At 44.8% G+C, this 12,246-nt stretch overlaps 3 protein-coding genes and 1 long non-coding RNA gene across 4 annotated transcripts in view; 2 read left to right on the forward strand and 2 right to left on the reverse strand.

The window, feature by feature from the left end:
* The window catches only part of LOC105680426, a 13,107-nt gene extending 12,105 nt beyond the window's left edge, over positions 1–1,002 (forward strand). The window contains exon 3 of the long non-coding RNA XR_004461224.1: positions 657–1,002. This is a non-coding gene — a long non-coding RNA (uncharacterized LOC105680426). The remainder of the gene's footprint in view (positions 1–656) is intronic.
* Positions 751–6,404, reverse strand: LOC100740943 (putative inorganic phosphate cotransporter). Its single transcript, XM_003487445.4, has 8 exons — positions 6,004–6,404; positions 3,706–3,971; positions 3,376–3,621; positions 3,171–3,255; positions 2,344–2,561; positions 2,129–2,278; positions 1,922–2,054; positions 751–1,286 (listed from the first exon to the last, which is right to left on the reverse strand). Exons 1-8 carry the CDS (start codon positions 6,026–6,028, stop codon positions 841–843), a joined length of 1,569 nt encoding a protein of 522 aa, XP_003487493.1. The 5' UTR covers positions 6,029–6,404; the 3' UTR covers positions 751–840.
* The window catches only part of LOC100741132, a 9,107-nt gene continuing 3,086 nt past the window's right edge, over positions 6,226–12,246 (reverse strand). Inside the window, 10 exon segments of the mRNA XM_024365925.2 lie at positions 6,226–7,287; positions 7,570–7,760; positions 7,858–8,033; positions 8,192–8,631; positions 9,344–9,587; positions 10,090–10,271; positions 10,540–10,615; positions 10,682–10,854; positions 11,192–11,390; positions 12,093–12,246. The exon segment at positions 12,093–12,246 is cut by the window's right edge and continues 24 nt beyond it. Coding sequence (XP_024221693.1) covers positions 6,993–7,287; positions 7,570–7,760; positions 7,858–8,033; positions 8,192–8,631; positions 9,344–9,587; positions 10,090–10,271; positions 10,540–10,615; positions 10,682–10,854; positions 11,192–11,390; positions 12,093–12,246 — 2,130 coding nt within the window. The 3' untranslated portion in view covers positions 6,226–6,992.
* The window catches only part of LOC100749161 (homogentisate 1,2-dioxygenase), a 14,940-nt gene continuing 12,213 nt past the window's right edge, over positions 9,520–12,246 (forward strand). The window contains exon 1 of the mRNA XM_024365947.2: positions 9,520–9,653. The gene's annotated coding sequence lies outside the window, so the exon portion shown is untranslated. The remainder of the gene's footprint in view (positions 9,654–12,246) is intronic.

Genomic DNA, 12,246 nt, shown 5'->3' on the forward strand with positions numbered 1-12,246 from the left:
GGCGCGCCGATACATTCGTGCTTCCTTCGTTCCTCGACCCGCCTACCTATTTTCAAATTGCTGACACGCAGTGGCGCACCATCCCATAGTATCGTCCTTTCTTCATCTTATACGATATATCACATTTTATCGAATCGTATGACTTGTCCGATCGCTACGCTATGTTGAATCGCTACGACGATTTCGTTTACGATCAAACGGTGGATCGAAACGCGCTAAGACAATAATCCATCGAACTGTCTTTCGATGCGAACTATTGGCAGGAGGAAATGAAATTCTCTTCGGAGGATAGATTATTCGAACTTAGGACAGATTCACAGAAGGATGCAGAGGTCTTTTTTACCGATCGTTAATAAGTGCCATGTGAATGAACCGATGAAAGATAATCGGAATTACGTTACAGCGTCGGCGTCAGGTTTTGCCTATTTTTTCGGTTGTAGGATTTCGGAATATCGAATCGAAAGCACGGAATGCTATATCTACCGACGGGATGAATCTGTACGTATGGGGAAAATTCGAATCGCTTCGAACACGATTCGAAGCTTAAAATTCTCAGATGTCTTGACAGATGTCGAGTCTTTTTAAGTTTCGAAGCGTGTTAGAAGTCGTTCAAATTTGTCGCCACATGTACGATACAGATTCGAAACGATTCGAAGTGTTTCAGATTCTGTCGCTAACCGTAGCTCGTCTCTGCTCGAACGTTTTTTTCGGAATATCGGAGATCGATGCAGGATTTAATAACAATCATAATGGTAATACGTTTTGTTTATGAAAACATAGTAAATATCACGTTATCATACATTTGAGTTGAAATTGTAGTTTTATTTTTCAATTATTTCGTTAAGGAACAGTCTTTTCGTCTAGCGAAACGAATTCCTGCGGATGATCGATGGTGATTACGTTGCTTTGTTTTCGTACTTGCTTCTTCTCGGGATTGTTCCACGGTTGTAACTGACCGCTACCAAAAATGGTAAACGTAAGTGCGCCAAGACAATAAATCCACCCTAATATCCAAAAAACTATACTCCATCCTGAATAGGTTTGATTTTTGTAGGTTAACGAGCCGACCATGTAACTGCTTAGAAATCCGCCTAGGGAACCGAGCGTGTTCATCATGCCGAAAATAGTGCCTGAAAAGTTGGGTGCAATGTCTAAACTGTTCCCCAGATATCCAGCTGTTACTGCACCGTTGATCGTCAGAGCAATAGTGAAAATCGATACGGACGTAATGCGATCGTATCCGTAATTTGCTTGCACGATCATCAATAACCCTGGACTTAACACGGCTGCGAACAAGCGAAACAAGTATGAGAAGAGCTGTAGAATATCGAAACTCGAGTGTTGCGAATTATGAGTGCGAAAAAATCTCGATACGTAATAAAAAAAAATATTTTGATTTTTTAATCCTTTATTAAACTCGGAAAAAGATATCGATTACTATTGATATTATTACTATTATACTTACTATTGACTACTGTTCATTGATATATCAGATATAGTAATGATACTTGAGGTAGATTATGATAACAATTAAAGAATGTATTTACCTGATAAAAGTCATCAGAAACGATAGAGAATCGTTCAAAGAAAAATGTGAAGGTGATAGGAAACGGGAGGGACAGTGAGCTCATAATTCGCTAATAAAATAAATATCGTTACGTCGATGTAATCTTACGCGGATTAACTCTGCCGCGTTTTTCCATTCATTTCTGTTTCTCTAATGTTAAAAAATAACTCGTGTCTAAACAGAATATGAAAAGATTCTTATCGGTGGGTATGATTCCTCGTTTAAATTCTATGCTGATAAATCTACTGAATCTTTTTAATCATCTTCCTTGTTTCGTTAATTTTCAGGCAAGGTAAAAATATAAAAATTTGTGGAACGCAGCAACGTTAATCCCGACCAAAATTCTACGCTTACCGAAGCTGGTGAAGATCTTTCGAATAGCCGTTACCGACAATTTCTTTGTCTTGAACAAATAGTCAGCCACAGAGGATGTTGTAACGGCGAAGATATATTTGCCAAGGTACGGCAAGGAGGATAATAATCCGTTCTATGGAGAAACAAGGAACGCGGTGGAGTAAATCGAAGAAAATCATCGTTTCTAAGGTAAGCGTTGGTACGTACCTCTTTGATGTTGAAATTCAAGATGTACTTCATGTAAGTTGGTAGTTGATTGACAACGGTAAAGTAACCGAACACGTTACACGAGTGAGTCAGCACGATAGCCCAAACGGGAGTCGAGAGAAAGATGGATTTCCACGGAACGGGCAACCGCTGCAAACCAAAAACAGAGAGAGATAACGTATCGAATTAGACGCATATGTACTCTTCGATCGTACCTTTGTCGTGGAAGTAGAACCGATCGAGTCTTCGATATATTGGCGTTCCTCGATCGTGATTCTCGGATGTTGTCTAGGAGAATCGAATATTAAGAAAAACCAAGCTACGCTCCATACGAGGCCTATCGCTCCGGTTACGTAGAATACGGATTCCCAACCGAGGTAAGCGATTAGAAACCCACAAATCGGCATAGTTATCGCCGCTCCGAGCGACGAAGCTAAAACACGATAGACACGCGACGTTCAAAGAAATTTTCTTTCTTCCTTTCTTCCTTTCTTTCTTTATTTCTTTCTTTCTTTATCTCTGTACCCGGCGCGGATGGGCTACCTATGGTAGCGAGCAAAAAGGAAGTTTAAAGTTTGCCAATTTGTATATGTGTATATGCACATATTAGTAACTTCTCTATTGGATATTTTTCATCATGTTGCTAACAGCCAGCTATTCCGGACTATATACAGTGGCTGCACCAGGTGCACATATTTGCACACCGTTGTATTTATTACAGCATTCATGTACCAAGTAATTAATTCCAAGTGATTTCGCGGTGTTTAATTAGTTCCAGTGAAGATTTTGTGTCATTTAGTAATACTTACATATGCCTACAAGCAGGCACTATTTGATAATGTGAAAATGAAATGTACCTACTCGACAAAAAGACGCTTCAGTAGAAAATAAGGGAACGTACAAATATTTTTTTGCAGCCACTGTATTATATTTATTCGCTCTTCTTGTCAGATACAATTTGTGTTGCAGAATTATTTTCCATACCCCTCTTTATGTTTAAACTTTTTTGCTACGCCCCTGTACTCACGAGTCATTTACTTACCCATCATATTCGAGACGAATTTGCTGCGTTCCGTCGGTGGTATCCACCTTGCGGTCATCGGCTGCATGGCAGGCCAAGTAGCTCCCTGCATACGTATGTGGGAAATCGATTACACGGCGTAGGCCAACAAAGAAAAACGCTATTACAAGATGAAACGGGGAAATGGAGATCGGTAAGACCAACCAGTTAAAATTGAAAAGCTCACCAACATGAATCCAAGCACCGCTCTTAAGGCGACGACAGCGATGTAGCCATAAGTCGCCGACAGAGGTGTTAATAACGTAATAGCGCTAGATACCATCATACTGTATCCAAACACTCTTTTAGGTCCTACTACTTCAGCGAGACGGCCACCTGGCAACTCTGTGCATATGTAGCCCCAGAAAAAGCTACCCAACACGAGATTCACTTGGTACTCGTTCCACGGATATCTGGTCCGATTCGTTTCCTCCTGGGAAGCAGAGCGGAAATCTTGATCGTATCGAACGGATGAAAGAAGAACGATAAAGCCTTCGAAGGATAAACTGTAACGTACGTGTGCAGGCGCATAGGGGAACGAAGCTGTAGCGGGATTAGGGGCGATCGTCGCTGTTCCATTATCGAGCGAGGTAACGTTTACCGCGATTCCACGATCGAAGTACTCGGTCGTGGCAGATTTACTCGAATCGTTCAACCGCCAAGTATCGTTGCTCGGAATCACCATCGATACTATGGCGATCGTCATGTTGACGCGTAGCATATAGTTTAGCATGAAACCAAGGATCACCATGATGTTTAACACTTGTCTACATGTCAGCGAATCTGAAAGCACGAGCGGCAAGGGTCTTATCGGGAGTGTATTCGTCGAGGTGCGGGCAGGAACGTACAGTAGGTGGACAACGAGGTCGTTAAACAAAATAGGACCAACGACTGATCTAGCCGCACGCGTTTGACACGTGCGTATCCACTTGCATCAATTTTTTGAAATCAATTGGCACCGTCGGTAGCGATTCGACCCTGTACTACATAGAGCAGGCCGATTTCAATTTGTTGCGTCGCTAAATAAGTCGATCGGACAGATCGAGGTTAAACGAAAACTGCGCGGTACCCGTGAATTCTCGATAAGTACGTCCAGATTCCATCGATTCGGTCGCCAATGTTAGGAATTAATCGTTCTTATTAACACGTTGACTGACACGATGGCCACTGGTGAGCTACGTTTTACTAAATTTTTTCCAGAATCATTAAAATGAGACGAATTTCATGGACTAGAAAAAATGACCAGTTACACACGCAAGGAGGCTTCAACCATAATTTCGTCGAATTTCGGAGCTTTATTCGAGCCGTGGGACGAGCATGGTTCAAAAGTTATGGCAAGAAGACAATGATACTTGCTAGAATGCATTTACTCCGATATAAGTGGTCAAAAATGAAATTGCATATGCGTTTGATTGCGAACTTAATTGTGGTAAGGTATTGTTAAATAGGGTTAGGTTAGGTTACATTCCATGGATGGCTAGCTACGTTAGATCCCTCAAAAGATCTAACCTAACGAACCAAGTGCATGTTACTCAGGCCCTTCCCCTCTACAATATATTTCAAGGACAGGGCCATTGGAGTTGAGGCCCCCTTTTGTTCATTATTAAAGAAAAATATTCAACGATACGAATGATGTAGATAAAGGAAATCATGGTCGGAAAAAAGAGCGCAAACGCGATGCACTATTTTGCAAGAATTGAATGTTACGATTAGATTGTGAATACCTATGAAGAGAACCAAAGAAATCGAAACCTATTCGGTAATTTCTTTCGTTCACTGAGAGTTACGACGAGTAATCCACTTTGGATGATTTATTTTCGAATGTTATACACACTCTCCGAATACTCGTACATTTAAATTTATCGTAAATACAGAAAAACCTGCAGTCTAGTTATGATATAATGTATCTTGATCTATCGCGGCTTTCAGGGCAAAATATACATACAGCGACTACAAAAAGTATTGGCACATATCTTTATCTTTCAATGAAGCGTTTTTTTTTTTGTAGCAGATTCTACATTTCATTTGCGTGATATCAAAGTTTTGTAGTCGTACGATGTATGCCACAAAATCATACGAGATTGAATATACTCGAATAGTAATTAATCAGTATGTAAATCTTATAATACAATGGCTGAATGAATGAATACAATGACCTGCCAATACCTTTCGTAACCACTGTATTTGCATGGCAATCAACGTGTTAACCGCGCGTTTAAAATCTAAACGACGCGCGGTATCGTTTCGGTACTCGAATTCGGAAGTTTTTTGGCGCGTTTGAGAATTGATGGCGACCTTCACCCAGAACTTCACAGTCGCTTCCGGCTGCTATTTATATTCGCGTTGGCTGGCACAGTGCGCGGGAGGTTTGTGTCGCGATCTTCGTTGCGGTAAGCAGCGCATGTCGGCGTTCAGCGTATAATGCTCGCTCGACCTTTGATTCGTTTCGATAAGTTCGAATTCGATTCGATTCGAAAGTTCCAAGTTCGATTCGGATGAACGCGCGTGTCATCGTGTGTAGCGGATAAGTCGCGACTTTAGCGAACTGTATTCTTTGAACGAGCGTTAATCCGAAGGTTGGTTTCCGCGATACACTGTCGACCCATAAGTATTAGAACATCAGCCGATCTATAGTTCGAGTCAAATACTTTCCGTTGTTCTTGTCGAGGAGAATTTTCTACGAGGTTTCACCGATGATATAGATTCGTGGTTTCGTTCTCGTTGCTTGTAACTTTAAAACTCTCAATGAATGTAACGAATAGATGTCCTAATACTTACGATCAGCGATGTGTATGTAAATGCAAGGATCGCTTACCTAGGATCTTGTGGTTCAAAGCCATCCTGGATGCGTTAGAAGTCGATCGCTGCTAGCGGAGGAGAATTTATCGCTAGTTGCGCTTCTCGATCGTCGATTCCGATTAGAAAAGGCGTAAAACGGGGTTAAGAAAGGAAGAACGAGTGGAAAGGATTAGGCAAAAACGTCCGGTAATTCTTGCAACGCAGGAAAAAGAACCACGCGGTTTTTTCGAAACGCCGATAGAATTTGGAAACGGCCAGGAAAAAAAGGCGAGACGCGCGTGAAATAGTCTCGGAGGGAGACGAAGCTACGAGAAAGGAAGACCCGAAACTAGCGACGCGGGAGAAATGTTCGGCCCGAGAACAAAGTATAGACGAACTTCGGCGTGTTGCTGGCAACGGAATCGCGTTGATGGAATAGCGCGGTGGTCCTACAGCGTGCCAATGATGACGTTACGACAGCGTACAAATTGCTTCAACGGACTGGGTATATAGCGATATGTCTGTAAACGTCCATCATTACTCGTATTAGTATTCCTGTTTCTATTTCTATTCGTGACTGTGCGAGTAGTAGTACCTCTACTGTTGCACGCTGACTGGACGGTGGTGGTCGTTATCATCGCGAGTACGCACCAACACACGCATCTCTGACAATGCAATATCCATACCTCTCACCTCTATTCTCAGTCACGTGTACCTATAGGATTCAATATCTCGAATTATGAAACGAACTCGGACTGATCTCTTTTTTTTCGTTTCCATTTTCTTTTTACGAATCTGTTTTGGAAAGATCGAGGGAAGTTTTTCGAAGGGACAAACGCAAAATCAGTTGTTCGAACGTGTTTTTTAAGGAATTTCTCGATATAAACTTTACTCGACTCTATGTACATACAAACAAACAGCGTGTTCCGTGAAGCGCGTTCGATGGCCGCGCGATGAACACTACCCGTTTTTATCACACGCGACCACCAGGCTCGTCGAATCGACCAGTGAAAGAAATTTGGACGATTAATCTAAAATGTTGAGCTTGCTGGAGGTCTTCCTAAGCTGTGCTCGCCACGGAATAATTTGAGCGTCGTCGTCGTCTGTTTCGTTCGCCTGCGTGCCGTGCGATCCTTGATGCGAGGAGTTCGCGTCGGCAGGCTTCTTCTCCTCGACGTCCGGTTTCTCTTCGTGTCGGTGGGTAGTGCGCGATGAGATAGACGAAGGCGAAACATCCCTCCTCGATGTCGGCGTCGGCGTTGGCGTCGGCGTCGCTACCGCGTCTACTTTGGCTGTTGGCGTCGCGCACACTTGGTTCAGTCTGTTAAAAAGAGGAAACGCGTACTATCAACGTGTATCGCAGTGCTAATACTATTACTATTGTTATCGGTAGACCGTGGATATTTATTCGTGGAAATTCATATTTTTATAAAGACACGTAAGGGCACACGAAGGAATAGAACCTAAGCGGAAATTTGTCTTGCTTACTAAATACGCGTGGTAATGTAGGTGCGTTTATATGCTTTTAAATTTCCTATAAAAGTATAAAAATCCACGGTCTGATTATCGAATTACGGTAATCGCGGAGAAAGAAACGGCGAACCTTTTTTCTTCGTTGTCCTTTTTGGCGAGGAGCTGCCTCTTCCAAGCAGGAATCGCTTTCTGTCGTCTCTCTTCGTTTTCCCTGGCGAGCTGCTCCTCCAATTCCTTCTTCGCTCGCTCGGCGGCCTTCCGCGCCAGCATCTGTCGTTTCCATATCGGTATCACGTTCCCCGAACTGTCTTTCTCTGGGATCTTCGGCGAAACAGAAGATTAAACACGATGAATAGAATAGGATCGTGACTAAACGAAGCGAACGAAGGAGAAACGATAATCGACTCAGATAGCTCACCTGATCCACGAAATTCGAAACGTTGAACGCCTTGTTGATCTCCGACATGAGATTCTGCTCCTGTGTCTTCTCCACCTGCGCCATCTCCACCTTCATCTTCTTAATTCCAGGGATGTCCTTGGTTCTCTTCAGTTCCGCGATCAAGTCGGTCTTTTGTACGAAGAACGGCTCTGAAACTGACGAAGAAGATAGATGGAAGCTTCGAGACCAGAGATAACGCGATCGATAACGGGATTTTCACGAATCTATGGGAAATTCGGGTTCCAATTTTTTAATCGTACGCGTAAAAATATGAATTTGCATAAATATACGCAATCTAGCTATGGTAACCTACCGTTCGTCATAGATACGCTGCGCGGCGGAGGCGCCGAGAACGTTTTCGTCGCGTTCATTTTCGCGGAAGTTCTACGCAGTTGGATACTGGTCAGATCTTGAATGCTGATGGTGGCGAGTGGCTGCAGGGTTTTCTGTGATTCGAGATCGGTCATCGCGACCGTGCTGGACTCCTCGTTGATACGTCGAGATTTTTGAAGCGGAGACAACGGTGGCGGCGGAGGTCCAGCAGTCGATTCCTTTCCCTCTTCGACCACCACCACCACCCTATCCTCTTCCTCTTCCTCCTCCTCCAGCTCCCGAGTTGCTTTACGCGTGGCAGCCCTCTCCGCTAAAGCCTCCCTCAGTTCCTCTTGCTCCTGTTCCTCGGTCCCTTCCGGTCTCACGAAGCCTTCTCTTCGGTCACCGCTTCTACTTTGTATGTCCAAATTGTCGACCGATCTGCGAACGCGTTTCCTCAGATATGTTATGCGTTAACCGACTACGTAATACATTATTTATGATACACGGTCGTTACGAATAACTGCAACCAAAATCGGACACTGTAATAAATTTGAAACCTTAAAACTGTAATGACTAAGCATTACGAATAATGACCTATTAGTCACTTGGACCGTAACGTATATACTTCCGTATATTTCTATATATATATACGATCCCCAAAATCAGAGTGTATCGAGTCTACGTTTGAAAAAAAAAAAAAGAAAAAAATTAACGTTTTAAAAATTTTTCCTATCAAATTCTTCACTCTTCCCGATATATAATATGATATAAATCTAAAAATGATATTTAGTCCATATCTCGTTACAAGGTTGTTGCAACATCGATTCGATTCATTTTAAAGTTCGTTGACTCGATACACTTTGGGCTCCGAAGTTGAGATATCGCTGCTGAAACGAGAAGATGGCTAGGCGAAGAAACGCGAGTCCGGTTGGTTATTTCTGATAGATCCGGTGCAGTCGTCAAGATAAACACGCGTATTGGCCTAAAGTGTCACGTACATAGAAATAAGACGATATAGCGACGCATGACATCTCTCTAGCCAACTTTTCATTTCTCTGTACCTCGATAGGCGAACGCGACGAGACGAGCGATCCCGACCAGCATCGTATAAAAGCGATATCGGTATCGTTCGTCAACCTATCCTACCGACCTTGCTTTCAACAGGCTGCTCTTTGACGAAATCTTGCAGATGCTCTTGAGATACTCGGACGGCTTGAGCAGAGTGTTGGAGTCCGCGTTGGCGAACTTGGGCGGTATGAACGGTAGCACCATATGTTTATTGACCAGATGGGACGTTTGGTTCGTCTTAATTTCCTCGGTGTCCGCCGGTGGACTGGCAGGAGGCACTTCCGGCTGCTGATGCTCGCCGCAGGATACGTCGGACTTGTTGATCGCTGTTCCGAAACAGAAACGAGGTGGGGGAAACGAATCGTAGTACGCGTCGGACAAGTGAAATCTAGGTAAGTGTATTATATGCCCGATGAGCGCTATGGTCTAGTAAGTGGCCGTCTTTGCGATTCACCGAGGCTTTAATTATTATCATCATTATCGTTAAACCACGTTCAGCGACGTAAAAATACCTGGTTTAAATCGGTCGATCGTTCGACTCGATTAATCTCGCCCACCCTCTTCTTCTATTTCTACTCCATCTCATTTCCCCCTCCCCTCCNNNCCCCCCCTGCCACTATCTTTTTCTCTCTTCGACTCATCCGCTTTTCTCTTTGCCCATTTTTCGATTTACGCTTTTCACTCTCGCGCTTCCCTTAGCTTAGCTACCCTTTTTCTTTTCTTTTTTTTTTTTTTTTTTTACAAATGACAGAAGATCGAGCGAGACGAATCGAGGATCGAAGAAACGAAGTTATCGACAGCTCGAGAGAGCTATATCTTCTAGCTTACCTGCAGACGCAAGGTTCGCTCCGTTCTCGGTTCTTCCATTCCGGTTCGTTTCACCGGAGACGTCTCTTTTCTCGTCCCTGGTTATAGGTTCCGCGTTTTGCTTGGCGTTCACCACGAGCACCACGACGTCTTCCTTCTCCGGTAGTGGGGGCGGTGGTGGTGGAGGCGGTGGCTTGGCGAAGCTGAGAAAGACGCGCGATGCAGGGAAAGAAGAAGAAGAAGAAGAAGAAGGAAAAGAAGAAGAAGAAAAAGAAGAAGAAGAAGAAGAAAACGAAGAAGAAGTACATCGTGAGCTAGTTCTTGCCTACGATATATCGCGCGAGTCGTCGAACCAACGAGTCGTCCGACGCGTTTCGTCGCGATAAAATCGCTTAGAATCGAATGCAATCAGTTCGCTTCTCTTCGATTTTCTGTCTGGCGGCGCACGGCCTTATCGCTCGGCCTACTTACCTGACTCCGCCGTTCGCCGGTTTGATCTCCTTTTCGCTTTCTACTTGCGACGACGTACCGGTCGTGTTCTTTTTCTCTGAAAATCGTATGGACGATCGATCAGCGGTTGTCGTTTGAAAACGCACTCGTCGATTCAACGTACCGTGCGACGACGACTCCACGGTAAACTTCTTTCCGGCTCGTTCGTTGCTGCTGTTCCGCGACAGCGACGGCGTCGACGCGCTCGACGAGAAGCAAGGAATCTCGCTGCTGACGTTCGACGACTCGCTCGCGCTACTCGATCTACTGTATCTGCGATCGGTTTTTCGAGATCGGCTGAAATCGATTCGTCACGTTCATATCGCCAACCAGTCCGTTCGTGCGCCACTCTCGTACCATTTCAAGCTCGTCGATCGACGACACTCGTCCTCGCGTTGGTTATACACACCGGTCCTGTTAAACCGGCTACGTTCCAGCGGAAATATCGAGGTCGTCCTTCCGCGAGAAACGGCTGACCGAGCATTAGCGGAAACGAACGCGTTTCGAAAGCGAACAAGATCCGCGCGACTATTGCGAAATCCATGCTGCTTTTAGCGGTATGTATTACTACGTATCGTCGATCGACCGGGACGACTACGAGCGAGCTGACGAGCGCGCGATTGGTGCCGCGTACCTGCGATCGGATACGTTGTCGATCTGCACCTTCCTCTGCGGGCTGGCGACTATGCCAGCGGTCTCAGGATCCTGGCGCAAACAAATTTGCTCGTACGCGTGCTCGGACGGCTCGCGCGTCATTTCGGCTTTGGTCGTGTAGCCGTTTTCGCCGGACGATCGGTCGAGAACGCCATTGTTGAAGTGTACGTCCACTTTCACTGAAAATTCAGAAGACCAATGGATGACCGTTTGGTCGATCGGTCGAGACGGCGCCGCGGCGTAACGAGTATCTCTAAAATTCTCTAAAGTCCACGCTAAAGCAACAGCGAGGAATTTTTTATTGACGTTGAAACAAAGTCGTAGCGAATGTTTCTCCAGCGTTTTTCGTATTTCTGTTGCCAGCGACAAGTCGTCGCTCTAGTTTCGAACTGTCCTAACTGCATTTTCCAGACAACTGTAATCAACCAACCCACGTACGTCCGATTGGTACAGAGAATACAATTTGTCGATAATACGACGAAGATTCTATTGTACGCAGAAATCGACAAATATTTCCTACGTTCTGACTCCACACGACGATATTGAACTTCGTGGACCTCGAACTTAGCTCTAGAACTATGTACAGCGACGAAATATCGTTGCTCGTTGCAATCGAGATCGCTAAAGATAAGAAAAAACAAAATTCAACGAAACAAAGCCCAGCGTGGACGAAGTCTTTCTACGTGTCGCTGGTCGTTGGAAATGTTTTGCGACAAAACGTGCGGCAGCGAGAGGCGACGTAGAGTCGCTCGCCGTTGCTTCAGCGAGGACAGAGTTTCGATGTTTCGCTTTACGACTCGTCGCTACCGGAAGCGAACGACGCGCGTACCGAGTCGAAGTCTCGGCAGCAGCGCGAGATATCTGGGACTCGCGCCACTTACCAGTCAAAGTCTCGTCCTTCTTCTCAAAGTGTCGATGCTTGTCCGTGTCCGCGAACAATCGCGTAATCCTCGTGTAGACGAGATCGTGCGGGCTGTGCAGATAAAAGGACTCTGTATCCTTCGGCTTGACAGGCTCGCCGATGTACGCGCTCAT

Source organism: Bombus impatiens, unplaced genomic scaffold (assembly GCF_000188095.3).
Source record: "Bombus impatiens unplaced genomic scaffold, BIMP_2.2 scf_0155, whole genome shotgun sequence".
Classification (NCBI taxonomy): Eukaryota; Metazoa; Arthropoda; class Insecta; order Hymenoptera; family Apidae; genus Bombus; species Bombus impatiens.

What these genes read in the sequence shown, in the direction of transcription:
- LOC100740943 (XM_003487445.4), bottom strand. Translation starts at nt 6,028, where the DNA reads ATGGCTTTGAACCACAAGATCCTAG. An exon ending in TCCCCTATGCGCCTGCACAC is followed by an intron (nt 3,622 to 3,705) that starts GTACGTTACAGT and finishes TCTGCTTCCCAG; the next exon opens with GAGGAAACGAATCGGACCAG. An exon ending in AAAGATCTTCACCAGCTTCG is followed by an intron (nt 1,287 to 1,921) that starts GTAAGCGTAGAA and finishes GCTTGTTCGCAG; the next exon opens with CCGTGTTAAGTCCAGGGTTA.